Source organism: Pituophis catenifer, unplaced genomic scaffold, assembly GCF_029215685.1.
Source record: "Pituophis catenifer annectens isolate HBS135680 unplaced genomic scaffold, rPitCat1.0.hap2 SCAF_14, whole genome shotgun sequence".
Classification (NCBI taxonomy): Eukaryota; Metazoa; Chordata; class Lepidosauria; order Squamata; family Colubridae; genus Pituophis; species Pituophis catenifer.
In genome coordinates this window covers 18,425,725-18,453,612 of record NW_027256894.1, presented here as the reverse complement: position 1 = coordinate 18,453,612, position 27,888 = coordinate 18,425,725, and the positions used below count along the sequence as shown (strand labels likewise).

The 27,888-nt window shown below is 44.5% G+C and overlaps 1 protein-coding gene across 2 annotated transcripts; it reads right to left on the bottom strand.

Moving 5' to 3' along the window:
* Positions 1-832: 832 nt before the first annotated feature.
* Positions 833-24,110, bottom strand: PKM (pyruvate kinase M1/2). 2 transcript variants are annotated; one of them, XM_070953721.1, is made up of 11 exons: positions 24,002-24,110; positions 17,391-17,548; positions 16,161-16,252; positions 13,621-13,752; positions 12,430-12,616; positions 11,182-11,452; positions 10,420-10,570; positions 9,187-9,339; positions 6,036-6,202; positions 3,388-3,569; positions 833-1,980 (listed from the first exon to the last, which is right to left on the bottom strand). In XM_070953721.1, exons 2-11 carry the CDS (start codon positions 17,527-17,529, stop codon positions 1,874-1,876), a joined length of 1,581 nt encoding a protein of 526 aa, XP_070809822.1. In that variant the 5' UTR covers positions 17,530-17,548; positions 24,002-24,110; the 3' UTR covers positions 833-1,873. The 2 variants fall into 2 exon arrangements, with proteins under 2 accessions (XP_070809822.1, XP_070809821.1); XM_070953720.1 differs by lacking the exon at positions 6,036-6,202 and adding an exon at positions 5,328-5,494 and having other exon boundaries at positions 24,002-24,109.
* Positions 24,111-27,888: the final 3,778 nt, after the last annotated feature.

Here is a 27,888-nt window from a genome sequence, read left to right as displayed (position 1 = left end):
TGGGAGCTTCTGGGTGTTGTATTTTGGAGAGCTACCCTGTCTCCCTAAAAATAAGACCTCAGATAATAAGCCAAATTGGGCTATTGATCGCATGCACTAAAATAAGCCCTCCCCAAAAATATTTAAATGCACGCGCAGCTGGTTCCCACTATTTCCTCTGGTTAGGGTGACAGAGCTGGAAATCAGGTAAGACAGCAAGAGGAGTCCCATCTTGCTCCATGTGCCCCAAAATAATAAGACCTCCCTGAAAATAAGGCCAAGCGCTTATTTCAAGGTTCAAAAGAATATAAGACAGGGTCTTATTTTCGGGGAAACACGGTAGTTGGTTGAGATTTTCAGTATCTATATTTCTTGACATTTCAGCTGAACTATTTTCAGGTCTATAGCTACACATTTTAGCAAAATGTATAAACGTAAAGATGAAATAACGGGAATTCCTAATAGCTTTATTATCTTCCTTTTTGTTACATGCAAAAAAAAAAAAGCCTAAACTATACATGCTAAGCAATAGTGCAGCACAGAAGTTTACTTGGGAGCTATGCAATTCCTTGAAAACAAGGGGCTTACTTTACAGGATTGCACATAAATGTTTCGTTTTCCATCGCAACTTTTCTCTCTAAGTATATACTGCTATTTTGGGTGTGGAAGGGAAGACGTTGGGCTCAATTTGTACCATTATTGCAGAAGGGAAAGTGGTATTTTAATAACCGCTTGAACCAAAGGCCATTTCAGGAGGACGTTGCCTGTCATACTCTTTTCCAGCCCTTCCCAGATTCACTTTTATTTCTCATGCAACCCAGCAACAGGTTGGTAAACTTCAAAACAGGAAAAGTTGGGTTGAACTCTGCTTTATTGATGTATAAAGTGGCATCTGACAATCCGATGCATTTCTTTAAACAGCAGGTAATGTATAGAGAGAGTTACAGAGTGCACTGTCAGGAGGCATGACTCAACTTGAACACAAGACAGCTCAACAACAGCGGCACAAGCAACCCTGGGTAGTTTCGGTTGGGTGGAGTGCAGTGATGGGAACAATTCCGGTGGCCTGGCTCGCTCACGTTGTGTTTCGTGAGCAAAAATTGGTCCCCCCCCCAATCCTCCTATGCTGTCAAAAACCAGCACAATCTATTCCTGAACCAACCCACTGTGAAAAAAATATATATAATCTGATATCCCTCAGGTCTACTGGCAAGGAGGAACAGAAGACTTAATAGATTTGGCTTTCTAAAACTTCCCAGGGGCAGGAGAGGGGGCTCGTGTCAACCCCTACTGGAGTGTGTGTCGATCTGATCAAGTGAGGCGCATCGTGGCTTACAAGGGAACAAGCATTCTTTGTGTATCTCGCAGCAAGAACCAGAAGGGCCCTGCAAGATCGAGCAAACTACGATGTAGCAGAGCTCGTGAGTGGAGTGTTTTGGCAGAGTGCTGACAACACAGACTCACAGAAAGGAAGAGAGAGGCTGGGAAGGTGGGATTCAAGACAAGTATCACACCAAGCCTCGCCTACAATGCCGCACTAAACAAGTCAGCCAAGATTCCTAGTTTCCCTGGCAGAGCAGATCGCTCCAGAAGAGAAACTGGGCAATCCCCAGCTGCTGGATCATACTGGCTCCTAACAAATAAGGCCGGATAGCCCGGGGCAAGGAAGAAAAGGGGGGAGGAGGTTCCACTTATCAAACTATTTCAAGTATTTCTAAATTGAAGTCTCTTTTTTTTCCCCCGCACCCCCAGTTACTGCACTCGATGGCTTAGGGCAGTCACTACTATCCGCTCTACAGACAAAGAACAAAATGGCAAGCAGTTGCTGGTCTAATGCGAGAGGGACAGGGGGGGATGAGACAGGAGGAGGGGGTGTTCGTTGCCGGGATCCGTTTTATGGGACAGGCACTACACGCATGGTGTTGGTGTAACCAGATCCAGGGCGCCAGCCGGTAAGCACGATGACTAGATCCCCTGACTTGAAGAATCCACGAGCTTTGCCTGGAAAAAGACCAAAATAGGAAAGGTGAGAAAGCAGGACGGGTTGATGTGGAATCCACAGGTAGTCCTTTGACTTACGACTGGTCGCTTAATGACCGTCTTTAATAGCAATAGCATTTATATACCGCTGTACAGCCCTCTCTGAATGCTTTACAGTCAGCCTGTTGTCCTAACGATCTGGGTCCTCATTTTACCCACCTCGGAAGGATGGAAGGCTGAGTCGACCTTGAGCTTGTCGGAATCGAACTGCTGGCTGTTGGCAGAATTAGCCTGCAATATTGCATTCTAATCACTGCACCAACAAGTTCCTTCCTTCCCCACTTAGCAATAGCACTTAGACTTATATACCGCTTCACAGGGCTTTACAGCCCTCTCTAACCAGTTTACAGAATTAGCCTATTGCCCCCAACAATCTGGGTCCTCATTTTACTGAAGGATGGGAGACTGAGACAACCTTGAGCCTGGTGAGATTTGAACTGCCAAACTGCAGGCAGTCAGCAGAAGTAGCCTGCAGTACTGCACTCTAACCACTGAGCCTCAATGAAATTACTTCAGGCCTCCACAGAGCTACTTATAGTCCATTTGCAGAGTTATGATGACCATGTTCCCTCTGTGGTCACATGATCTCAATTTGGGTGCTTGGTAACCTTTATGGCTATTTGTGGTGCAATCATGTGACCACAATTTTCAAACTGTTTATCCAGCTTCCATTATGCTTTGGGGAAAGTCTAGTCACGTAATGCCTCGACGTACAACTGCAACTTATGACTTGTAATTCTGGACCTCACTTACCATTGTAAGTTGAGGACTGCCTGTAATGGACAATCTACTCTGACCTCTTAGAACAGGGCTCTCCAAACTTGGCAACTTTTAAGACTTGTGGACTTCAACTCCCAGAATTCCATAGTAAATAATAAATAAATAAATAAATAATTTTATTTCTATACCGCCCTTCTCCCGAAGGACTCAGGGCGGTGTACAGCCTATTTAAAAACACAGAAACAAAACAATAATTAAAATTTAAAATCATTAAATAATTAGGCTCCAATTAAAATCCCAGAAATTTAAAATACCCCAATTTAAAACGTTATGTTAATAGCCCGGCCTGGCGGAACAACAGGGTCTTCAGAGCGCAGCGAAACACCCGGAGGTCGGAGATCTTACGTATTTCCGGGGGCAGTTCATTCCACAGGGCTGGGATAGTCAGCATGACTGGCTAGGGAATTCTGGGAGTTGAAGTTCACAAGTCTTTAAAAAGTTGCCAAGTTTGGAAACACCCCCCCCTCTTGCTGTATCAACCCCCCAAATGTTACCAGTTTCTGGAAAGTGCATTTTCACAGCAGTAGCTCCCTTCGGCTCCCACACTCATCTTGCAGGAAGGAAAGCCGAGACCCATAAATGACTTACCAACATTCATCCCCAGATTCACGCGGAGATCGACGTCTTCAGCCCAAGCGTCCAGGGCTGCGTCCTTGCACATCACAGGGAAAATGCCACGGTAGAGGTGGGCCTGGCGGGCGGCCTGAGCATTACGGGTCACAGCAATGATGGGAGCCCGTGGTCGGTATCTGGACACTAGGTGGGCAGATCTGGAAAAGATTTGGGAAGCTTAAATCATTTTCACCGCTGCCAGCTGGCTTGGACCCACACAATTCTGCAAGTGCACGTTTTGCTTTAAAACGGGAGGACACAAAGGGTGGAAAAAGAGACCCTGAGAGTAATACATGCACATCACGGCTTCAACTGGTTCTAATATTTATAAAATATCAGTTCCCAGGAGGAAACAACTAGTCTACAGAATTAGAACATTCTAAATGGAACATTGTTGGTTTCTCTTTCCAATATCCCCCAACATCAAGCATTTAAGTATTTGCAAATGAGGGCAATTTGGTATCTACTAAGAGATTGAAAGCTTTTACAGAAATATGATTATGGGAATACAATCCAGAATTAAATTATATTTGCAAGACGCAGTATTTCAGAACTCACAGGTAAACAGTAGGTAGGAACTCTTTATGAGAAAACAGTAAGAAAGGTTTAGCAGGAAGTATGTTCTAATTTCACAGGGTGTGCCAATATAATGTGGATTGCTCATTTCAGCTGCTTCTTTTTCTGTTATTTCCTCCAAATCTGCATTCCGCAGCTGCAAAACTATTCCCCCCCCCCTCTGCAGATAATCCTCGTTTCAGAGAATCAGTCATTTAGAACTCTGCATCAATTCTAGCTGCAAATATTAATGCAGACTTGCTTGGTCTGATTTGCAGAAAATAAATTTGCTCTGCAGTTTCAACAGATATAGAAACCAACTGCAAACTTCCAGCCAGTTGCTTGGCATGCTGAACCTGGCATAACCAAGCCGTTGCCGTGTTTCTTGCAACACACTATGTTCAAATAAACATTAGGGTTTAGTGTGGTGGCCTGGGTACCATCATACACTGGATCACAAGCAAACTCACCCCCTTTAATGTGCAAAACTTGTGTGCTGATAAAAATGAGATCAAACTTAAGTTTCAGTGGCACTCTTTTTGGAGTGTATTGCACAGCTGTTGAGCTGTGGGGGCATTGCCCACTCAATAACTTATTTCCACCACCCTGCAACTTTTCCACCAAAGCAGGTCATCTATAATTTGCTGGAGAGTTATGCCCTGGGAAGTGCCCTCTTTTCTAAAAGCTTTTTAAGACCTTCCCACACAAATTATGAGCCCCTGAAAATTTCCACTAGCATTTGCTTCTCCTTTCGTTTGTGCACATGTCCACAGCGAGCTGCTATTTCACTGAGAGTTTTTTTTTTTTGCTTTAATTTATATGCTGCCCTTCTCCAGAGACTCAGGGAGGCTTACAATGAGTTAAGCAAGAGCCTTCATACTTTTTGTATATTTATACAAAGTCAGCTTATTGCCCCCACAATCTGAGTCCTCAACATTGACAACTTTTGCGATATGTGGACTTCAACTCCCAGGATTCCTCAGCCAGCATGAATTCTGGGAGTTGAAGCCCACACACCTCAAAAGTTGCGGAGGTTGGGAAACACTGGCCAACAAGCCTGTGATACACAAACTTAATTATTAAAAGTGGTGCCTTTATTTTCTTTATTTTCTTGTCCAACCCCATACAGAGTTTATTCGCTTCAGAGTGGTGCTACGAAGCTGGAGGACCACTGGCTAAACAAGCAGCTCCTGGCCTGGGAAGACCCAGTCCAAAGCTACGTTAGCAGTGCTTCCATCCAGAGACTGAAAACCTGTGCTTGAGAGGGAGAAAGAGAGAGGCTCAGAAGCAGGGCGTGTCTGTTATCTGGCCATCCGAGTAAGTCCTCGCGACTTCTGCCAGCACCTTCCGCCTCCTCCTACCTTCCAGATTTGGTGAGCACAATAATGGCCCCACTGCAGCACTTGAAGGAGGCTTCTACGGCACCCACAGCAGCGGCTTCGGTAGGGTCTCGGTTCAGGGGGGCCAGCCGGCGGAGCTCTTCGAACAATTGCCTGTGAAAGATGGCTGCCTCGGCTTCGCGAGCAATCTACAAGAGCAACATGCGTTCGGGTGACGGCGGTCACGTCAGGCATCGCTTAGCCGTAAGAGTGAAGGTGGGATGATGGTGGGTCGAGCGGAGAGAACCAGCGTGGAAGCAACCAAGGTAGGAATCAACCCAGCTGAGCCATCTTGCTGGGGACGGACGGACGACAGAGGTGGTCATCCTCCACAAGAGCAGGTGAGTCTCGGCCTCCTTGGTCTGCATCCACCGCCTGGCCTCCCCTGGTGCAAGACTTGCCACATCACCCCACGCCTGTCGGCCACTGACCCGTGCATTCGTTCCTTCATGCACGACTGCGAACCTCTCTGAGTCTGCTTCGACCTACCTCAAATCCTGCTTGGTTAAGAGAGATGGAGACAGGCAGGTGGTTTTTTGGTTTTTTTAAGTTTTAAGAGTGCTGTGGGAGAACCCTACTGGCATGGAGCACCACCTGGAAATTTGTTTTTTTTTAGAGCACCTCAAAACTACCAGTAACAAATCTTCCAGACAAGCTTACTGGGTTACTCTGGCTAACTCTGAGCCCTACCTGCCGGTGTCTGTCAAAACTATCACAGCGGAAGCCAAGCACTTAAAAGAGGCCTGCACAGCGCCTACAGCCATGGCATCAGAAGGGTTCCGGCTGCCAGAAGTGTGACGGTAAAGTTCTTCAAACAGCTGACGGTGAAAGATTGCGGCCTCGGCTTCCCGAGCTATCTGTAGGCCAAGAGCGAGAGGGAGGGAGGGAAGGAAGGGAAGGGTAGAGCAACACAGAAAAGAAGGAAAGAGATATATCGAGTGATGTGATCACGTTAATAAGGCAAAAGAGAGTTAATTGCTTATTTGACATGCGTGATGACGGTGAGGGTGAGGCAGCAATCAGCTTCCCAAATCTGAACCACCACCAAAGCCACAAATCAGCGTTCAAGAGTGGGATATCGTTCAGGCCACGTGGGAGAGAGGCGAGTTGCTCAAATCCATTAACTAAATCAGAAGGATTCAGGGCATCCGTTCTAAGCTCTGATTGCAGAACCAACATTAACGTGCTATGGAACAGAATTTTTTAAAAAAAAAATATTCTGAGGTTTGAGGACTCTGTTGCTGCACCACCCTAATTTTTTAACAGGAAACCAAGTCTCTCATTTGGCTGGAAGAGGTTCCACTTGAAGAGAATCTGCCAGCTGCTTTGTTAAGAATTTGCCCCAATTCAAATATTCTCCCTTATCCAGTGCAGGGTTCAAGTAGCTTCTTTGTAAATAACAGTTAATCCCCAAAACAAATGAAGATGTATGTCCCTCCCGTTTCAGGAATTAGCTTGTGTGTGTTCTTCTCAGCCAAAAGTTGAGACTTGGGTAGCATTTTTAAAGCATGCAGAGTTCTACACATTCCAGATTATTATAACTAGGCAGTTAAGGTAAGATTCAATAAGGATGATTTGCAACATGATACACATTAGGGAAAGCGACATAATCGAATTTTGGAAATTACACTTTTTAACTGTACCTTAGCCCCTAAGGATCATGATTAATGTGAATTTTACAGAGATTGGTAGACGGAGAAGATGATAGAAAGCCAGAAACCCACCATGATACAGATGGTTAGTCTCAGCAGAAGGCAGTGATATCAGCAGAGGAGAATCTTAGAAGCTGTATTTAAATGCCACCTGAAATACCCTTCTGGGAATCTGTTACAGCAGCAGATCTGTTCTCAAGGACGATGTCGTGAATGTGTGTCTGGCTCCAGACCAGAGATGGAGGCTAATAGGAGGGAAGGCACCCCCCATAAAGACAAAATTCCTCTTTATTTTGTCATCCTAGGAAAAGCATGTTCCGATTATAATTCAAAAAGGCTTTTAACAACTCCTGGAAGCCTAAGGGTTTCAATATCCTTCAAGTCGCCAAATCGGGCTGTTCTTCCCCTCCCTTATTTCAAACTATTATAATTTGAGTGTTTACTTATTGAAAACGAAGGAAGAACGTTCTGCGGGCCCACAATTCTCCTGAGATACTTATGGCAAACAGGACACTTCGTTTTTAAATCTTTTAAAAGTCAGTTAAATTTAAGACACCCCAGCAAGGGGTTGAGGGCCCCTAGGATCTTTGTAGGTATTTCTCAAATGAAAATAAGAGATGAACAGGAAGGTTGAATTTTAACTTTTTATCTCTGAATGCCATTAGAAAGCAGGTCAACTTTTCTGTGTGTAAATGTTTCTGGCTGGTGCTAGAAATGTCTTCAACAAGCTATTTTGGAGGTTTGAATCAATCCTTCTCTGGGTTCCAATACTTTGGAAGAACTTTTGTACCAGTTAGGTGGGCACGGACTAATACTTCCTAAATTTCATCCAGCCTTTTGGCCCTAAATCTGGGGTCCCCAATCTGTGGGGCAAACTGCCCACTAGTGGGCCATGAGGGGTTTGCAATTGGGCCATGGGAATGGCCAGCGAGTGTGTACGTGTATGCATGCTCCATCTGCTGTGAGAGGCAGCTGTGCATGCATGCCACTCACATAAAGGGAGCTGCGTGGGTGCGCTCTTGCCTACTTGCGTGAACCCTGTGCAGGATCTTCTGTGTATGTGCAGAGTGTCAAAAATGGACATGATAACGTCCGGGCGGAGCCTCCCACAGTCGCTGCTACCGGTTTGCCCGAACTGGATAGAACCGGCTGAATAACCCCACTGATACAGAGGCTCTAGAAAGCTATTGGGGTACTTGCTCATTTCAACAACAAAAGGGTTTTAGAGGATTAGTATGACAACATAATCATGCTCTTTGCCTTGGGAATCATTTTCTTTGGTGTGATGAGGGACGTGGAAGTTATCAGAGGAATTCGGCCCAAGCCAAGAGGTAGCGTTAGTATCCTCGTACAGCAGGGGAGCGCCTTGGAGGAAGCTAACTAACCTGACACTGCAGCTGACGGTAGTAGGTTATAAGGCTGTTGTAATCCACAGCAAACAGCCAACGCAATCAGTTTTTTTTTAATTCTGGTATTTGGTGCTAGGTTGGTCAATGGGAAAACTACAACAAAATTCCAAAGCAGATCAGAGAAGTTCTCTGGCAGTTTATGAGGTCAGTCATGCACACTTTGTAAATTGGGTACTATTCCAAGGGCACAATAGTTCATCAGCAGAACTAAAATCCAAGGGACCACCAGTCCCACCACCCCAGTCACCAGTAAGTTCCAGGGCTGAGACAGAAATGAGTTTGGGATTCCGACTCGCGTATTTCCACGTTGTGGATTTCCTCCCCTCCGGGCAACATAAAGAAGCCAAGTGACTTTTAAACCCCAGATAATTAAAACTATGGAAATCAACATGCAAGGGGCCAAGGCAATTCTCTTCATATTCCAATAGGGATCCCACGAAAGATCTTAAAACTGAAGACGAGGGATCTGGCAACCTAAGGGGCAGGTGGAAAGGGCCTCAGGCTTTGCAAATCTACTATATTCCCAGTCCAGATGTTACACCAGCATGCCCATAAGAAAGCCTTTGTCTTCTCCAAACACGGCTCGTCTTCTCCAGATATGCCATACTTTAATTTTCACAGATCTGGAGGACACTAAGCTAGGTGGATGGGTCAAGGGGAAGACCAGCCGCTGCTGGCTATAAATGCTAGCTACTAGCCTGGGAAAGGATTGGTTGGGATGGGCAACTGGGAGGGAGAGCCGGTGCTTCTAAAGCAGCCAGTGTTGAAGGGCCAACTTACCAGGTGCTGCATCTGGACAGCCTCCAGGGGATAATCTCCTTTGGCAGTTTCTCCGGACAGCATGATACAATCGGCTCCGTCCAGCACAGCATTGGCTACATCGCTTCCTTCCGCACGTGTCGGGCGGGGTTTCTTGATCATGCTCTCCAACATCTGGCAGGAAAAATAAAGGTTACACACTCGCAGTGAAAAGGTGAAGGTGATTCAGCCTCAAACCATCTCTAAATTTCTGCCATCTCCACGTTTACAGTCCCTCTAAAGGAAAGGTAAAGGTTCCCCTCGCAAACATGTGCTAGTCGTTCCCGACTCTAGGGGGAGGTGCTCATCTCCGTTTCAAAGCCGAAGAGCCAGTGCTGTCCGAAGACGTGTCCGTGGTCATGTGGCCAGCATGACTCAATGCCAAAGGTGCATGGAACACTGTTACCTTCCCACCAAAGGTGGTCCCTATTTTTCTACTTGCATTTTTTTACGTGCTTTCGAACTGCTAGGTTGGCAGAAGCTGGGACAAGTCACGGGAGCTCACCCCGTTACGCGGCACTCGGACCGCTGAACTACCAACCTTTCGATTGACAAGCTCAGCGTCGTAGCCACCGTGTCCCTGTCCCTCTAAGAGTCCTTAGCTAAAATTCTAATTCAACCTACTTTTGGAGGAGATCATCTTATAAGAGAGGGATTGTTCTCATCGTTCAATAGGGTTAAACCTTTTCGTGTATATGCTTCAGTTGCAATCACTAGTTTATTTTTTCCAGTCTTCTAAGCTGAGTTACAACTTTTGGTTAACATCATGGATACCCGGGACAAGTTTAGAGGGGTGTCTGTGTGTTTGGATTCCTGAATTAGCCACTGGCTTTGGGGTGTCCTAGTGAACAGCAATACTTCCCTGCCAGTCCAATGAAGCAGAATAGGAATTTACTTTCTCCAACTTTCTTCAAGAAGTTGTTTAAACTTCTTTACAGTCTTTCTCTGCAAAAACTGTAAAGGACAGGGTAAAATCTGTTCTGCTGGGTATCAACAATCCCAGTTGCTAGCTAGCCACGTTCAAATCCTTAATTCTAGGCTAACCTATAGGATGCTCTAATGGTTCCATCAAGCTTTCAAAGTAATTTTTTTGGTGTTATTTCACGCACTCCATTAAACTCTGCCCTCTTTTATTTCCCTTAACGATACAGGCACAAGACGCCATATTAAGAACTGCAGAGCCCTTAAGTGGCTTTGCTCAGAGCCTTCAAATACCTGAGTAGCACAGATAATAGGCTTGCCAGCTCGGTTGCATCGGCCAATCATCATTTTCTGGGCTAGGAAGACTTTTTCGGCTGGAATCTCAATACCCAGATCGCCCCGGGCTACCATGATGCCATCGCTAGCTTCCATGATTTCATCAAATCTGAAAAGCAAAGAGGGAAGGGTTATATGTTATGGGAAAGGAAGGCAGCGATGCTGGGAGAGAAGCCAAGGACAGTTGTGACATTTTAAAGGAAGGGCAGTGGAGAAGCAAGCAATTCCAGAAGTCCTGTCTCCATGGAGTTCGGTTTCTAGGATAAATATCCCACCACAAAACAAAAGCCAGGATAAAATTATCCAGCAAGGCCTGAATATCATTATTATATTATATATATATTATATATATATTATTATTATATTAGTGAATGTCAAAGTATTCACTAAGGCTGCATTACTATTACTATTAATCTTCTCATCGTTCCCACCATCCATCTCCTTCCATTTATGACTGTATGATTGTAACTTTGTTGCTTGTATCCTTACGATTTATATTGATATTGTTTCCTGATTGCTTATTTGTACCCTATGACTATCATTAAGTGTTGTACCTTATGATTCTTGATAAACGTATCTTTTCTTTTATGTAGACTAAGAGCTTCTGCACCAAAGACAAATTCCTTGTGTGTCCAATCACACTTGGCCAATAAAGAATTCTATTCTATAAAGAATTCTATTAGAGGAGGGTCAGGTGTGACATTTAAACCAGCTACTCACCTGCGCACTCCCTCATGGTTTTCAATCTTGCTGATGATCTTGATGTTCTTTCCCTTTTCCCCGAGCACCTTCCTGACGGCGTGGACGTCAGCCGCTTTACGGATGAAGGAAGCAAAAACCATGTCCACGTCCTGCTCCACACCAAACTTGAGATCCTGGATGTCCTTCTCGGAAACAGCAGGGAGATCGACGGCAGCCCCAGGTAAGTTGACACCTTTTTTGCTACCCAACAACCCACCGTTCTCAATTTCAGTCATGATGAAGTCGGCACCTGCAAAGGATTTGAAACATCAACATTTGAATCCAAACGATGTTGGATTTGAAATGTCAACAGGTTCACAATGTCTATGGAGATTCTCAATCATCCAGGTAATGGTTGTTCCAAAGATGGTTTTTTCCCCCAGAAGGCAATTGGACTTTCTTGGTTGTTTTTCCCTTGAAAACGTTTTGCTTCTCATCCAAGAAGCTTCTTCAGAACTGAAAAAGAAAGCCCAGTTGCCTTTTGGAAAAGCACCTTTGGGATTCACAGGGTCACTTTTAACTCTTGTAGGCTCTTGGCATCTTTGCAAAAGAGCTTTGGTCAAATTGGCTATTATAGAGATTATAGTATAGATAACATTTAATCAGGCAGCATGGTGGCCTAGAGGTGAAGAAGCTTGTCTCACACTCAGGAGGCTGAGAGTTTGATGCTAGGCAATGATGGATGTGATAGATGTTCCTCTATCACAAAGAGGGCACAAAGAGAAAAATATCTGCTGTGAACTCTGCATAGGCGTCAGGAAGGGCATCCGGCCAGTAAATGCTCAGCTCCACTCAGTGGTCCCAACTCCACCCCAATAAAAGGAATTAAAGGTAAAGGTTCCCCTCGCACATATGTGCTAGTCATTCCCAACTCTAGGGGGTGGTGCTCATCTCCGTTTCAAAGCTGAAGAGCCAGCGCTGTCCGAAGACGTCTCCGTGGTCATGTGGCCGGCATGACTCAATGCCAAAAGCGCACGGAACGCTGTTACCTTTTGAGTTGAGATATCATCAAGCCATGTTGCATCATTGCACGTGACTTAAGTGGCGATGCTGTGATTTTGTGAAGTTTGTAGGGACCCCACAGAACAGGTGGGATTTTGTAAAAGGTGGGTCCAAATTATGTTTCTATTTAAGACGTTGGGTACGTTATTTGGAAGTTGTTTATTAAATTTATTTGCCGCCCATCTTGTTGCAAACGACTCTGATCGGGATGCCTTCGAAACTTACCTTTCTCCTTGACTTTCAGGGAAATAAGGCCATCGTCCACGTAGATTTTGCTGCCAATTTCCACCACCTTGATGATATTTTTGTAGTCCACCCACAATACATGCTCATCGCACTTCTCCATGTAAGCGTTGTCAAGAGTCACTTTCAGATTTGCACCCTTCTTGAGCTCCACTTCTGCTGTACCACTCTACAAGCATAAATCAAAAGTTAATCTCCGGAAGACACTCTGGTGCCCCACATTCAAAGACCCTCTCCCCCCCCCCCCCAAAAAAGCAACATCTCTGGAAGGGGCAGAAAAGCCATTGCTGATTCTTTCCCCCATTTCTGTATGACTTCCCGTTTTAGATTAATCTGGAAACTCTACTATATAACTGCTCAGGGATCTGCTTTTATATTGTTAAGAAACAGTATATACTGTATTTTTCAGACTATAAAACGCACCTAAATTTAGAAGAGGAAAACAAAAAGTTTTTGGCCTACCTTTTTTTGGCCCTTTTCCAGTCTTTTTCCAGCTTATTTATGGGGTGGTTTTTTTGGCCCATTTTCGAGGCTTTTTAAACCCATTTTTGAGGCTTTTTGCGGCCCATTTTTGGAGCTTTTTTGGCCCATATTTGAGGCTTTTTAGGGCCGTTTTCAAGACTTTTTGTGGACTGTTTTTGAGGCTCTTTTTGGTCCATTTTGGAGGCCCCCCAAAAGTCTCAAAAACCGGCCAAAAAAAACCCCCAAAACAGGCCAAAAAAGCCCTGAAAATGGGCCCAAAAAGGAGGCCTGAAAAAGGCTGAAAAAAGGCCCGAAAACAGGGCGTGTAGAGGCAAAAAAAAAAAAAATGGCTGGCGGGTAGGCGGGGCTTTAGCAATATTTGGTCTATAAGACGCACAGACATTTTTGCCCCCTTTTGGGATACAAAAATGTCTCTCTTCTAGTCCGAAAAATACAGTAGGCAGTCCTTGAGTTACGACCACAATTGAGCCCAACATTGCTGTTGCTAAGTGAGCTATTAAGTGAGTTTTAGTCCATTTTACGACCTTTCTTCCTACAGGTGAACCCATGTTTTTAGTTAGTAACATGGCTTGTGAAGTCTGGCTCCCCCCCTTGCCCCACTGATTTTGCTTGTCAGAAGGTTGCAAAATAGAATAAATAGTAGTGTAAACTGCAATAACCACATCACCGCAAAGACAGAAACCCACTTACCCCTTTGATGAGCCCAGTTCGAATCTCAGGCCCCTTGGTATCCAGGGCAACAGCGACGGGTCTATAGGAAATTGGATCGGAAGCAAAGCTTTCGGTAGCTTCTCTTACATTCTTGATTGTTCCTGCATGATACTAAACGAGAGGAACATGCAAACATGATGTAATGATAAGAGTAACAGTCTGGTTAGTTTAATCTTGCTCCTTTAATTTGCTAAACACCATCCATTAAACCCACACTTAGCCGTTGTTTTGATGGGACAATAGGTTTATGTATATCTCTGAACTTACTGACAAACCCTTGGATCTAACTCAGGTTAAAAATTAAGCCAAGATCCCACAAGAGACTTTATGCTAGAGAATTATTTCAATTCACTCCTGGAGCACCAAGACTCTGATTAAGTTTTATTCTGATTTGCATTGCCAGATTCTAAACATATTCCATAAATAGAATAGAATAACAGAGTTGGAAGGGACCTTGGAGGTCTTCTAGTCCAACCCCCTGCTTAGGCAGGAAACCCTCTACCACTTCAGACAAATGGTTATCCAACCTCTTCTTAAAAATTTCCAGTGTTGGAGCATTTACAACTTCTGGAGGCATGTTGTTCCATTGATTAATTGTTCTATCAGGAAATTTCTCCTTAGTTCTAAGTCAGTTAAGGAAGATTTAAAGAAGGTAATAAATCAGTAGTTTTAATTTGGTAATGATTATATATACTTATACTTGAAGATAAGCCCATTCTGCGGGTAAACTGACTGTTCAACCAAAATATCATGAAAAATATACCATCGGCAGTTAAGATGAGGCTTGAAATTTTTATGTTTTTACAGTTATCTAATGGTATTTTAATTAAAAATTCATGGGTCAGCATATCCCAATAGGCTTATCCACAAGTATATACGAGGACTTTTATTACCATATGTGGTAAGTTCATCCATGGTTAAGTTGAACCCAATTTTTGAGGGGTATTGTGGCACCTAAAATTCTCAGCTCGTCTGCAAGTAGATACGATGCTTGAGAATCTATTAATTTAAGATCAAGCTTTAAGAAGTGGGGAAGCCTCTTTTTAAAAAAGGAAAGGCAGGTGAACAAGGCATGGGGTTTTTGTGCACTAAACTGAAACTCCACTAGTAAGATGGCTCAGTCTGTCGTTTGACCTTTCGGAAGCCACCCGCAGCCTGGTGGCCTTTAAGGAAAGATGTAGATGGGGGGAGGGAAGGGAGTGTCTCCTAATCAAAGTTGTAATGCTGAGATGGCTGCTTTTATTTATAGAAGTGGGATTGTCCTCTTCTCCTGCAAAGTACCGCCATTCTTGTGACCTTAAAGTGCAATGCTTTTCAAAGGCCACAGAACTGATCCCTAAGGCAGATCTGATTTTATTTTGGACCAACAGATGCTCTACCTTATCAGATTGGGAAATCTTTCATTCCAGGAATTACTTGGATCCTTTAAAATGTTACCACCTTGTCCCGGGAGCACAGTTAACATATTCCGCAAAAATCTCCTTTTGCTTTCAAACACCACATGGGAAATAAAAAGATTTGCTTCAACCACCGCAGAGATACTTAGAGCTAACCAAATCAGTGTTGCAAGATCTTGTTTGAAGGCATGTAGCAGGATCTAGTAACAGGGGGAGTGATAGCCGAGATTTAAAGGAAGATGGAGAGGTGGTTTTTTTTTTTATTTTTTTTTTATTTTTAATTTGATTTATATGCCGCCCTTCTCCGAAGACTCAGGGCGGCTTACAATGTGCTCAGCAATAGCCTTCATCCTTTTTGTATATTTATACAAAGTCAGCTTATTGCCCCCACAAACTGGGTCCTCATTTCACCTACCTTAGAAAGGATGGAAGGCTGAGTCAACCTTGAGCCTTGGCGAGATTCGAACCCTGCAGTAATTGCAGGCAGCTGGTCTTAATAAGCTTAATAACAGGGTGCCTTAAACCCCTGTACTACCAAGGCTCTTTTTTGACCTTCTGATATATGTTCTATATGTTTAGAAGTTGTACAGAGCTTGCTGGCAAGTACTCTCTATTTTAAGATGGCCAGGAGTTTTTTACGCGGTATTTCTTCTGCCCATTTCACATTCCGTTTTCTGCAATTTTGTTTTGTTTAACCCAGGCATTTGAGCTCCGCTGCCATTTGAAACCGGGAGTAATTCAATCCATGTTGATCTCTAGAGGGAAGACCATTTAAGTCAACTAAGTAGAAGGTAGCAGGAGCCCTTAGACTTAAGGAATAACCCAATCTCATTTTACCAGAGAAGGGACAGCAATGCGCCATTGCATACGGGGCAAAAGAACTTTTTAACGTCTACTTTTGTTAGAATTATTTTATGAAGTTGGGCGTTGCTTCATCAAGCAGGACACCTGAAATTACAACCCTGAGTCTGGAGATCAAGATTAGTCTGGGTTAACTGAATTCGGGGTTACTGAATAAGAATACTCTATTTACTACTGCTGTTTCACTTGTATGTCAGAAAGCGGCTCTTTCCATTCCCATCAATTTCTGCCCTGTTTTTCTTGCTTTTTTTCCCCTTGTACCTCGTGAGTTCCGTGAGAGAAGTTGAGACGGGCAACGTTCATTCCAGATTTAATCATTTCTTTCAGCATTTCTACTGACCGAGAAGCCGGACCTAAAAAACAAAGGGATAAAACTTTTGTGAGCAGAGACCCATTTTTAAAATCCCTACCTCCTTATCAAGCTAAGACCATACACTTCCTCTCCAAGTTTCTAGCTCACTTTTTTTTTACTTGGCATGTATCCATCCGGTTTCCTTATTTTAAATAAATTACATGAAATTACATTGTCTGAAATACTAGAGGGTCTCACAAATGAAAGCAAATATACGTGTCCACGGATAACGATGCAAGATTGAATTTGGGTCAGTCATTCGGACCAGAGACTTACTCTTCCGAGCTTTCGGACTCGTGCTGGAGCTCATCTTCAGGAAATTTCTCTCCACCGGAATATATGCTTTGGGGTGTTCTGTGAGTCATGTTTAATGAGTAAGGCACCACATGAACACAATTCACAGAACAGCCCAAAGCACATATTCCAGTAGATAGAAATTTCCTGCAGATGGGCTCCAGTACAAGTCTGAGCAAAAGCTCAGAAGAATAAATCTCTGGTCCAGGTGACCAACCCAAATTCGATCTGGTATACAATCTCCTGCTTGTGCAGGGGATTGGACTAGAATCTAGTCCAACAGTGGTGGGCAACCTTAAACACTCAAAGAGCCACAAAGGTTTTAACTGGAAGCCCCCCGCTTAATTCTGGAGCCGACCGGAAGTCCGGTTCCCCCACCAGTCTCCTCCTAGTGCGGCGTCCTTTTTCCTCTACCTGTCCTAACCAAAAGCCCTATCAATTGTGGAGCCGACCGGAAAACCCGTCCCTCCTCCTGGTGCGCCGTGCTTCCCCCTCCCCCAACCGGAAGCTCCTCTCAAAATGGTGGCATTGATCGGTGACAGGGAGCCGCAGCAGAGGGATGAAAGAGCCACATGCGGCTCCAGAGCTGTGGGTTGCCGACCCCTGGACTAGATGATCTCCAAGCTCCTTTCCAACTCTGTTATCCTATTAAATGGTAACATTCAGTGCATCAAAACTTCCTGAAGAGGTATGTCAATGGATTGATTTGAAAATATTCCAGGAATGAGATTTTAATAGGAAGTCTCTTAGCTAGATGGACTTTCGGTACATGAACTGAGCTAACATGCAGGAGTGTCCCAAGACAACCACAATTTGGGGGGTGGGGGGGTCCATCCCTAACTTACCAATGGTGCAGATAATGCCAGTGTTTCTTGCGGTGATTGGTGGGGAATCAATGTCCAATCGGCACATGTGTTCCAAGAAAGTGTCTGCCATGGCAGCGTAGAGCTGCTGGGTCTGGATGAAAGCATCACTGGTAGACATGGTTGCTGAGAGTTGATATCTAAAGCCAGAACACAAAATTTAATAGTACTGAATTAACATTCCAGAGCAGGTACCACCAAATGTTCTATCTCTAAGTGTTCCATGCACGGAATTCTCAGAAATACTCCACTTTGAGGGCGAGAGAAGAGACCCTTTCACTTGGGAAGTGTTTTCAACCTGAAACAAGAGTAGTCTGAGCTCTGAATGCCTCTTTTGGTCTCTAGGCGTTCCATTTTGTCCTCGTAGCAGCAATTCTGTATTCAAGGATAAAACATTTTAATACTTTTTAACATGGTGGTGATTTTAACGTGCTAGAAAAAAAGAAGTAGAAAATAGAAATTGGGAAAGTATTATTATGTAGAATTATTATTATTAGTAGAAATATTATGTATGCTGAAATATAATAGAACATGTTATGATGACTATGTATACACAAAGGTTAGAAGTTGGAAAAGTATGATTACGTATATTTAAATGGTAACATCACTATCAGAATTTATGTAAAATATATTGACCCAGATAATACACTGTTCACTAAGAACTTATGGATGTTGAAGAAAAAATTACAAATAAAATTATTTTAAAAACGGATAAAACATCTTTTGAAGTCTCAAGTGGAAACAGCAGTTGCCTCCCCAATTCATCATATCCTTGTTTCCTATTATTTATCTTCTGTTTTCACTCAGGAAGGAGAGGGAGCAAATTTAACATAACCCAATGGGGGGGGGATGGGATGGGACACTATAAATGAGCTAATCCTCTGAGCTGTAATTCCATGTAACAGCCTATGCACCATGCTGCACCAGTCCATATCCATGATCCAAGCCCAGATAGGACTAGGAGTGATGGAGAGCCTGGGTGTAACCTCAGAGGCCTTTCTGCTGAATACAGGGCAAAAATTATGGGAAAAATACAAACTGAATCACTTCCACCACTACAGCACTTAACTGTAAGTAAATAAATCTTCAAAGGACTAGGCAAATATTATGCCGAGAACTCATAAAATTCCCATTGGTGTGGCCATCAGTAGCTACAAATTCTAGCTAACAATAGGTTGGGTAACTCAAAAAAATACATATTGCTAAATTCTGGGAGAATTTTATGCTAGGAAAGATCATCAAGGTCAAACTATATAAATTTAATCTTAATTAACTGCCATATCAAATTGTACAAAATAAAGGCAGGGTATAAATCTAATAATTAATGTGTAATGTCCATGAATTAAAGCGATTTTAAGTTTAGCTAAGTCTAACTCTATACCCCTCACAGGCCAAACAACGCTCAAGCATAAAAGAGCAGTCAAGATGTCACAAACTCAGCCTTGCAAATTCAAAGAACAAAATGAGAAAAATAAAAACTTTTTAAGACAGACACGTTTTCAGAATTACATTTCCCTGACATAACAAATGAGCCACCCAATTTCACTTTGGGAAGAACTTAAGCCATCTAAAAGAACAGCCATCACTTAATAACGGTTTCTCAGTTTTAAACAGGGCTCCGCAAGCTCCCATGAAAAGCTGCTGTTGCTTCTTGAATCCAAGGGGAACGTTTTGAATGCTCTGTTCATTCCAGGGCTTCGGACTGACTCTGCTTTCAGCTCTGGAGCTCCGCCCTGTGCTACGTGCCACTTTCCCTGTGCGCACGGCTTTAAAGCAAGAGAGAGCTCTGTCTCCCCAGAGGCCTTAGTCAAAGCTAGCTCTTTTAACGTCATGGAAGATGCTGCTTGCTTTCACTTAAGTACCACAATGGAGAATCTTTTTTAATTCAGTGGAGAAACACGTGGGGACCCTTCCTGTGTACAATACCAGGAAACCCCATGCAGCCGGATTCCTAAGGAGGCAGCAATTCTGCAGTGGCCTAAAATATTTTCTGCTTGTTCCAACTCAAGAGCGCTCCATGGCATCGGGCCTAGCTATCTCCGAGACCGCCTGCTGCTACCGATGACCTCCCATCGACCCGTGCGCTCCCACAGAGAGGGCCTCCTCAGGGTGCCATCAGCCAAACAATGTAGGCTGGTGGCCCCCAGGGGGAGGGCCTTCTCTGTGGGGGCTCCCACCCTCTGGAATCAGTTGCCCCCGGAGATAAGAAGAATCCAGGACCTCAATGCCTTCCGTCGTTCCCTGAAAACCCATCTTTTTCAACAAGCCGGGTTGGCTTAAGAAGAAATTTTTAAAATTTTTAAATTCTTTTAATTAGTCTGTGATTCTTAACTTCGGGCCAAAATTTATATATATTTTAAATGTTTTAATATTTGTATTCTATGTTTTTTATCTTGGCTGTACACCGCCCTGAGTCCTCAGGGAGAAGGGCGGTATATAAATTGGAAATTAAATTAAATTAAATTAAATTAAATTAATTAAAGAGGTCTTCAAACTTGGCAGCTTTAAGGCTTGTGGACTTCAACTCCCAGAATTCTCCAGCCAGCTATGGGAGTTGAAGTCCACAAGTCTTAAAGCTGCCAAGTTTGAAGGCCTCTGTTCCAACTATTTGCAAAGTCACTGATGTTAGCAGGTCATAATTGATATCCCCGACCTCAATCGATTCACCTTTAGGGGATGAGAAAGACATATGCTGGAAGTTTACGGGTAAAGCTTTGTAGTCAAGAGAGTTTTTAAAAGGTGGTTTTACTTATGTTCATTTCAATATAAACTGAGAAGGAAGATTTATACAAACACCCCAGAGCTTTAGTTGGAAAGATACAGGCCAAGTTTTGTTGCAATTCAGGCGTTTGGATGCTTGCAAGTCTTAACATTGTTAATGATGGTCAGTTTTGCACAAATCTGAGAAGCCAACAGCATACAGATTTAATTCATTGTTCTTCTTGCCTGCAATCTGCAATATGAGTGTGCCTTTAACACAGCTCCATCAATTTTGGAAATGCGAGTTTGTAAAAGATATCCACAGTTGCTACTACAAGTTGACAAATGTTACAGGTGGTGATTCAAGCATCTGCACCCCGATTTTTAATGGGGGAGGGGAGGGGAGGGTACCCCATTGCAGAAAGTGGATTTACTTTTACGAGGCTACAAGCCTTAACCTGAGAGACACAGGCCGAAAATATGTGAACTGTGAAAGCAGGAATCGTGTGACAATCTTCAAAATCATACTTTATGAGTGGTTACCGAAATGCTAAATTAGATAAGAAACGACACTAAATGCTGCAGTGCTATAAAACATGTTTGTTAACATTCCAATCTCATGTGATCTTCCGCACAAAGGAAATGGGTGGCTCCAAATTTGAAAATGCCTGGGTTTTCTCAGGTATCATGCCTGTAGGCCCTAAGATTTGAAGTGACCAATCTTTAGCTATTTGTACCATTTTACTTTTTCTTTAAAAAGTAAAGAATAGAACAGAATAGAATAGAATTCTTTATTGGCCAAATGTGATTGGACACACAAGGAATTTTTCTTTGGTGCATATGCTCTTAGTGTACATAAGGAGAATAAAATACATTCATCATAAAATCACTACTCGGAAAGCCAAATGAAACACATGATACCAACAAGAACAGAACAAGCTCTGGCTAAATTTAGGGACCATGAATCTTGGCTGCATCATGTGTCTGAAGCTTTACTGCGCCCAGCCACTAAACTGGCAGCCAGTTGCTATTGCACCTTATTTCCACCCTATGCACCAATTTTCACAGCAAATTGCTTCAAGCTAGGCGTGCCACAAAAACTCGGGTTTTGAACACATCTGAAGCAGGCAACTGTGCTTTCCTTATTTTGAGTAGAGTATATTTATCATTGATTCACCAGCAATGTACTGATCCCAGCGTTCTGTTAAAAAGCCACAGTCAGCCTTCATCTCAACTTGCGTTGCTTAAATTGGCACTTCCACAACCTTTGATCAGTAGTAATGGACTATGAAAGTGTGAGAGTAGGGTACCAGCCTGGGAAATAGGGGTGGGTGCTTGCAAAAGTCTTCCTTAGATGTGGATGTTCTCACATTTGTCCAAAACAAAAAACAAAATCCCCTCATATTAATGCAGCCCAAGATGAGTCTAGAAAGCTTATATATCACTTTAATTGGCAGCAATTCCCATGCTATTTTGTTAATTGGTAATATCAAGATTAAAATGCAACAGCAAAGAATCTACTTGTTAAAATTATTCTGCTCAACCGTTCTGCACAGTCATTTCCTCCTTCTGAGTAAGGAGCATTGCATCACATTTCTACCATCTGTCCACATTAATGTTCACCCCTCCCTCATTGGGAGGACTTGGAGATGGGGGGGAAAACCTGATCTCTCATGAAAATTTGGATATCTGTGGCTTCTGAACAGCAAACCCGAGTTTGTTCTTTGCAGGGGTAGGAAGATCCATCTGGTGTGATGGAGCATCTCCCCATCACCCTCAGGTTCTCTGTCCCAGATTCTTAGCACGTGGCCTTTAAAAGAATGGATGCTTTGAAGACCCTCACTCCATTGGGGGAGATTGCTATTTAACTGAGATATAACTCCGCACTGGGCTTGATAACTTTTAAATAAGCTGGGGTTAGTTTTGCACATGGAAGGGGACTTTGCGCTATGCAGTTTCTGCCCCGGGAATGGGGTTGGGAAAGCACAACAGGCAAATTGTTCTAACAACCAACTTGTACAGCATCACAAAAGGTTCTGGAATGTAGCCGACAGAGTAAACAATAGCAAAATGAGCCAACTTTACTTTTGACAATGGAAGGTAGCAATTGCCTATTTTATTAGGACAAATGTATCCCTAGGGCAGTTTTTGCGCACTAGCTACCTTAATCTGGTACCCTGGATGACACTAGATTACAACTTCTATAATCTTCAACCACCATGGCCTGCATTTGAAGAGAGCCCTGGAGGCACCGAACTACAGAAACCTGCTTTACTGCTACTAAGTAATTTTAAGCTAATATTCTGTGGTACACCCGGACCTGGTTCTTTCATTCCTTCGAAAAATATTGCCCTGAGGTTGCAGCATCCAATCCCCCCCCCCAAAACCAATATAAAAGGGGAATTGACTGCCAGTTCAGAAATTTAGAAACAATTTAGTTATGCGCAGCATTTTCACTACAGAAAGGAAAGATGCAAATATTAGGGAAAGTGATTCCATTTGTTCATTACTTTTGTCCCTGCATTTGGCAGCATGCGGCAGTAAGGAAGGTCATGCCAGGAAATGCCACATCATGGTCAAATGGCACTGTCTGAAAGGAGAGAGCGCTCACCTTCACAAAGCTATGAAGGAAAGGGACGGAAGGGGCTAAAAGACTTGCAAAAATGGGGAAAGCAACTCACGCCCTTGAACAAAGGAGAACAAGGATGCTACATCTATGTCTGCCTTTATGGCCTTTTGCAAGACTTTGTGAGATATATATATATATATATAAAAAGCCCCTGCCTGCCTTGATTTATGATCTGGTGCTGCATCTCCAGAGCCTTTCAGGGGAGAAAAGGCAGGTCAGAGGAGGCCACGTGCAACCAGATCTCTCCTGCCCCATCATCTCCCCTCCTCGTGGCAGAGACCCAAGAGCTCCTGGGATGGCACCCAGGCCAAGCCGAGGCTTTTCGGTGCACCCAGATTTCACCCCTTTTGAGAAATGGAGGGAAGGGGTTCCCACCTCCTCCTCCCCGGAGCGAAGGCCTTGCATTTGGGGGAACAAAGCTAATGGAGAGCCTGGGAAGAGGAAAAGGAAAGGGGTCCCAAGAGAGCATCCATCGGTTCCCCCGTTCCCTGTATCTGCGCCGGCCTTTCCCAGCCTGCGGCGAGGGCCCCGGCTACGCTCCAGCATCCTGGGCCGGTGCTGGGAAAGGACGCGGGACTTTCTTTGGGCTTCCAGCAAAGGCCAGGCCGAGCACGCGCTGGGTCGGCAGCGCGCGCTTCCGAAGCCGCGCAGGCGCCCTGAGAACCGCCCTCGTTTCCGGGGCTGGGGAGGCGGTTGCCCCGGACAAAGGGCCGCGTGCCAAGCCGCTCCTTCCCCCGCCAGCGCCCGGCCCACGCAGCTCCCTCGGGGGACGGAAAGAAGCCGGGCTCGCCTCTTCCCGCTCGCTCTCCCGTTTTGCACAAGGGAGAGAAAGGCAGAGGTTAAGATGCGCTACTTCGCTTCATTAATATTGGGGCCGCTGGATTTCTGCTTTTCTTGCACGGGCTAATAAACACGGGAAAGGGAGCCGTTCGCACGTGAAAAACGGGTGGAGGGGCCGCTGGGATAGCCGCATTGACCTCCTGATAGAAAAGATCGGGTACCAATGAGATGGTTAATTGGCAGCATCTCACTTGCCCTCCCCCCACCAGGCACCTCGCGCCTTTCTCCCCCTCCCCACAACACACGCAGTTGCAATTCCTCCTCCGCGGGGGCGAGGAAAAAGCCGCGCTCCCGGCAGGGGATGATAGGAGCGGGAGTCGGACGGAGCCGGGGCTCGGGGATGCCAGAGGCTGCATCGGAAGCGAAGCGGCCGGTCCTTGCCCGCGCCCGGCCTGCCCAGCCCAATTGCCCCCCTCTCACCTACCCGGCTTCCAAAGGTCAATTCCCGCGGAGAGTCTCCACCTCTCTGAGCGGCGAACGGCGCAGCGCAGCCTCAAGGTGATTCAGGGCCGCCTCGCCGCTCCGCCTTCGCGAACCCCTCCGCCGCCCGTCGCTCCGCCCCTTCCAATCTCCGGGCGGGGCCCCCGGACTATTTGCTTCCCTCCTTGAGCGGAGGGATCAGAGCCTCGTTGCGGCACCCACCCCCCTCCACCGCCGTTGTTTCTCTCTATGGGGCCGCCTGGCTTCCCATTGCCCTGGGCGGCCGCCCCCATCATCCACAGCCAGCCGAGGGGACGAGATAAGGGAATGTCAGGAAAAGAAAGAGGAGCCTGGCCGGGCAGCGTCCCTTGGATGCTTCGGGGAGCCCGCGAGCGGGATGGAGAGCAGGCCCAGAATGAGTTTTTGGGGAGGGGAAGGAAGGAAGAGTCCGGGCCAGTCGTGGGAAAGTCCACGGGAGGCGCAGAGGCGGAATTCATCAATGAGCCTGGAAGCCACGCGAAGGGCCGAGCCACGCTAGCCCGGCGGCCTGGCGAGAGAGCGCTGCCGTTAATGGAATTATCCGGCGCTTCCAGATGAATGCGGGACGTGCTGAGCCGGTGCAGGGAAGCACCTGAGAGCCACGTGCAACACACACACACACACCCCGCATCAATCCTGCCCGTTTTCTGCTGATGGAGCGGATTAAGAGCAGAGGGATGACCTGCGGCAACGGCTCCCTTGATCTCAGATATTACACAGAAGCAAGGCCCGTTCCTTCCAGGGGGGCTTACTCCCAAGGAACGGGGGACTTGCAGAGCGAACGTAGCAGCCCGAAGCTACAGCCATTTCTAGCTGGGCTCTGTTTCTTCGTTCAGGGAGCTGCAGGGCTCCCTCTTATTAGCTGCAGCCCCAACCGTCTCCGCACCCGGCGAAGCAGGATCTCAGCGACTGCAGCCTCTTCCCACATTCAGCACAGAATTGTGCCAAGTCTGGGAACTGGCCCTTAGGCTCTTCTGCACCCTCCCCCCTCCTTCCATCTTTCTGGCCTCTGGATGGAAAATTTTAGCCAGGTCAGAAGCGTGGAATCTGTGGTTTTCAGTTGGCCTGATGGAAATTAACCTAAAGTAGTTACTTTTTTAAAAAACAACAATCCATGTTTATTGTTAAAATATCGAAATACGAAGAAGGTACAGTAGGAAAAATGCAAGGTGATACTCCCCAACATTGCTACATTTGCATTAAAGAAACATTGTAAAAGATAAACAGTAAAATTTTAGTGATTTTGTATATTCTTACCCTCACAATTTAGATACAGTATTTGATCTTCCATCAAATATTAGTAATTGTTACTTTCTATGTATATCCTAGAAACCATATTCTACAAGCCTCCCTCATTATGGGATACATTGTATATGAAAGGGCCATTCCTGTTTGAATTTAAACATTTAAATATATATATAGTTACTGATTTCTCTGGCATACTTAAGGAAACATATTTTGTTCCATTAGGATGAAAAAAAAGGGGGGGGATACTCCCACTCTCACCCAATTTCTTCTTTTTCTTTCGACTCCTATATATGAAAAGCTGTTTAGGATAAATTTTAAGCTAAATTTGAAAGCCTTATGCACCAAGATTCAGCCATACACCCATAGCTTGTTTGGCTTGGATGTGCGTGTTATGTGAACTTGTGGTTTCTAAGCAATGATTTATGACTTGGCTTGTACAAATCCTGCCAGTTGTACCATGTCAAGTCATCCGTGTTTAAACCGTTCATGTGCTAGCAAGCTTTGTGCCTTCAAATACACCTTCCCTCCCCAACTTAGTCATATCAGAACCAATTCCAGCAGGCCATGATCTGACTCTCTGGCTGCCAGAGCTGGTATTTGAAACTGCCTATTTTCTTTCCATTACTGTGCCAACTGCAATCCATCCTGGGAGGGAGAGAGATCGGACTCTTTGTAGGTTTTTAGGATGTTAAGCAGTTAAAAACTAACAACAATAAAGCAAAAGCTTTAAAAAAAATAACATGTGGAAAGTAAAAAGTGACTTTAGCCTTGGGGTATCATGTGCTCAGTCCTGGGTTTTGCCAAATGCCGGACTCTAGCTGCAGTGCAAGTTTTAGATTGCAGAAATGAATGGCGGCAAGCAGTTATTAAATCCTGGGGCAGTGAAATGTCGAAACCAAAATAGCAGTTCATTGGAAAGGGACAAGGCAGGAAGGTAACCAAGTGCCCAAGCAGCAGCTGAACATACTCTCCGAGTTGGAAGTTCCTAATGTGACACTTTTAAAAAAATGTTGGGCCTACAACACCCAAAGTCCCTACCAGAGTGAAGTTGTCAAGATTGGAGAAGGCTGATCAACTTGAGGCAATATGTGACCTTCCACATTATTCATGGTAAGTTGCATTATTTCTCTACCCTCAGCCATGGTGGTTGGAGTTGATGGAAATGAATGCCCAGTTATCTGAGGGAGAGGGCATTCATAGGGTATTATATTTGACTTGGGGCATGGGTTAAATCATAAACTGCATTTGCACAGATTGCAGAATTAACCTAGTTTGTACGGTACATGGAATAATCAATCCAACTGCTTAGTCAGAACAGTGGCAAAGGCTGCCTTCACATAATATCCTCAGCCACCAGAACTAGCAAATGTTAGTTTAGCATATTATATAAATGCAATCTGTTAAGTCTTCACCAGACATGTGAGGTAAACAGCCTTATAATTTGTTTAAATATTTTGTGAACTCAGCCACAGTGGATTGTAAAACAGGTTTTTGGCTTAGTATGTGTGCATCTGGCCATTTGTGATTTACTTCATGAACCATGGTTAAGCAAGCATTCTTTAATGCTGTGTGTGATTCTAACCTCTGTGATTCTATCAGATGTGTCCCTCCTTTCTAGCTGGATTAAGGGGCAGCTTCACTCACAGATTTTGGACACTGGCCTTATTTCTTGGACCATCAACCAATAATCTGCCTAAGAAAGGGGTAGCTTTTCTGCTGTCAGAACAGGATTTCTGTCCTGCTTTGGTGAAATAAAGCAAGACAAAGGAATCAATTGCCAAAAGGAGGCCTACCATTTTCAGCTTTTCAGATGCAAAGAATCTGCCAAAGGCCCCAAAGGCAATGTCTTCCTCCATTTTTGAAGAACCCGGGGAGTTTTCAATGCCTCAGAACAAAATGAGTGGATCCCTGGGGAGGGCATATCAAAGGCTAAATGAAAATCCCCAGTTAAGCCAGATTGATGAGGGCAATCTAAAACCTATCACAGGACATTTCAGCTTTTGAATTCCTTAAGAGGTTGTTTGGTGAGAAACTCTGCTTTAGAGGAAAGGCTGTCCTCTCTTGCCAGCAGAAAGTAAACCTGGGTCTCCTTTGATTCCAGCTCAACTCCTGATATCTTCATGATCTTATAATTTTCTTGGCAGCAATACAGTAGTGTCTTGCCATTACCTTATTCCAGGATTTGATTTGATTTTACTTCCCAGTCTTTACCTCTAGCTCTGAGATTTCCTTGACATTTCCCAGCCAAATAATAACCACATCTAACCCTGCTTTGCTTTTCAAAGCCTATGAAGCTCACGTGGAATAGTGGCATTTGTGTATGCCTTCTAAGGCCATGGAAGGAGCAAAGGCATAGGATGCTTTTCTTTAACTTAAGCAAAAACCTGGTCAAGTAGGTAACATTTATGGACATATACATGGCTGATGTTTGAAATTATCATGTAATCTGGATTCACCAAGGCTGTCATAATGAGCTTATAAATGCAGAACTAAAACATAAAAGAAGCCTTAGTTATAAATTCTCCAGCCACTGAAAAAAAATCATTAAGAATTTTTCCTGATCATCAAACTCTTGGTTTATGACTCAGTATAGTGTTTGGCATG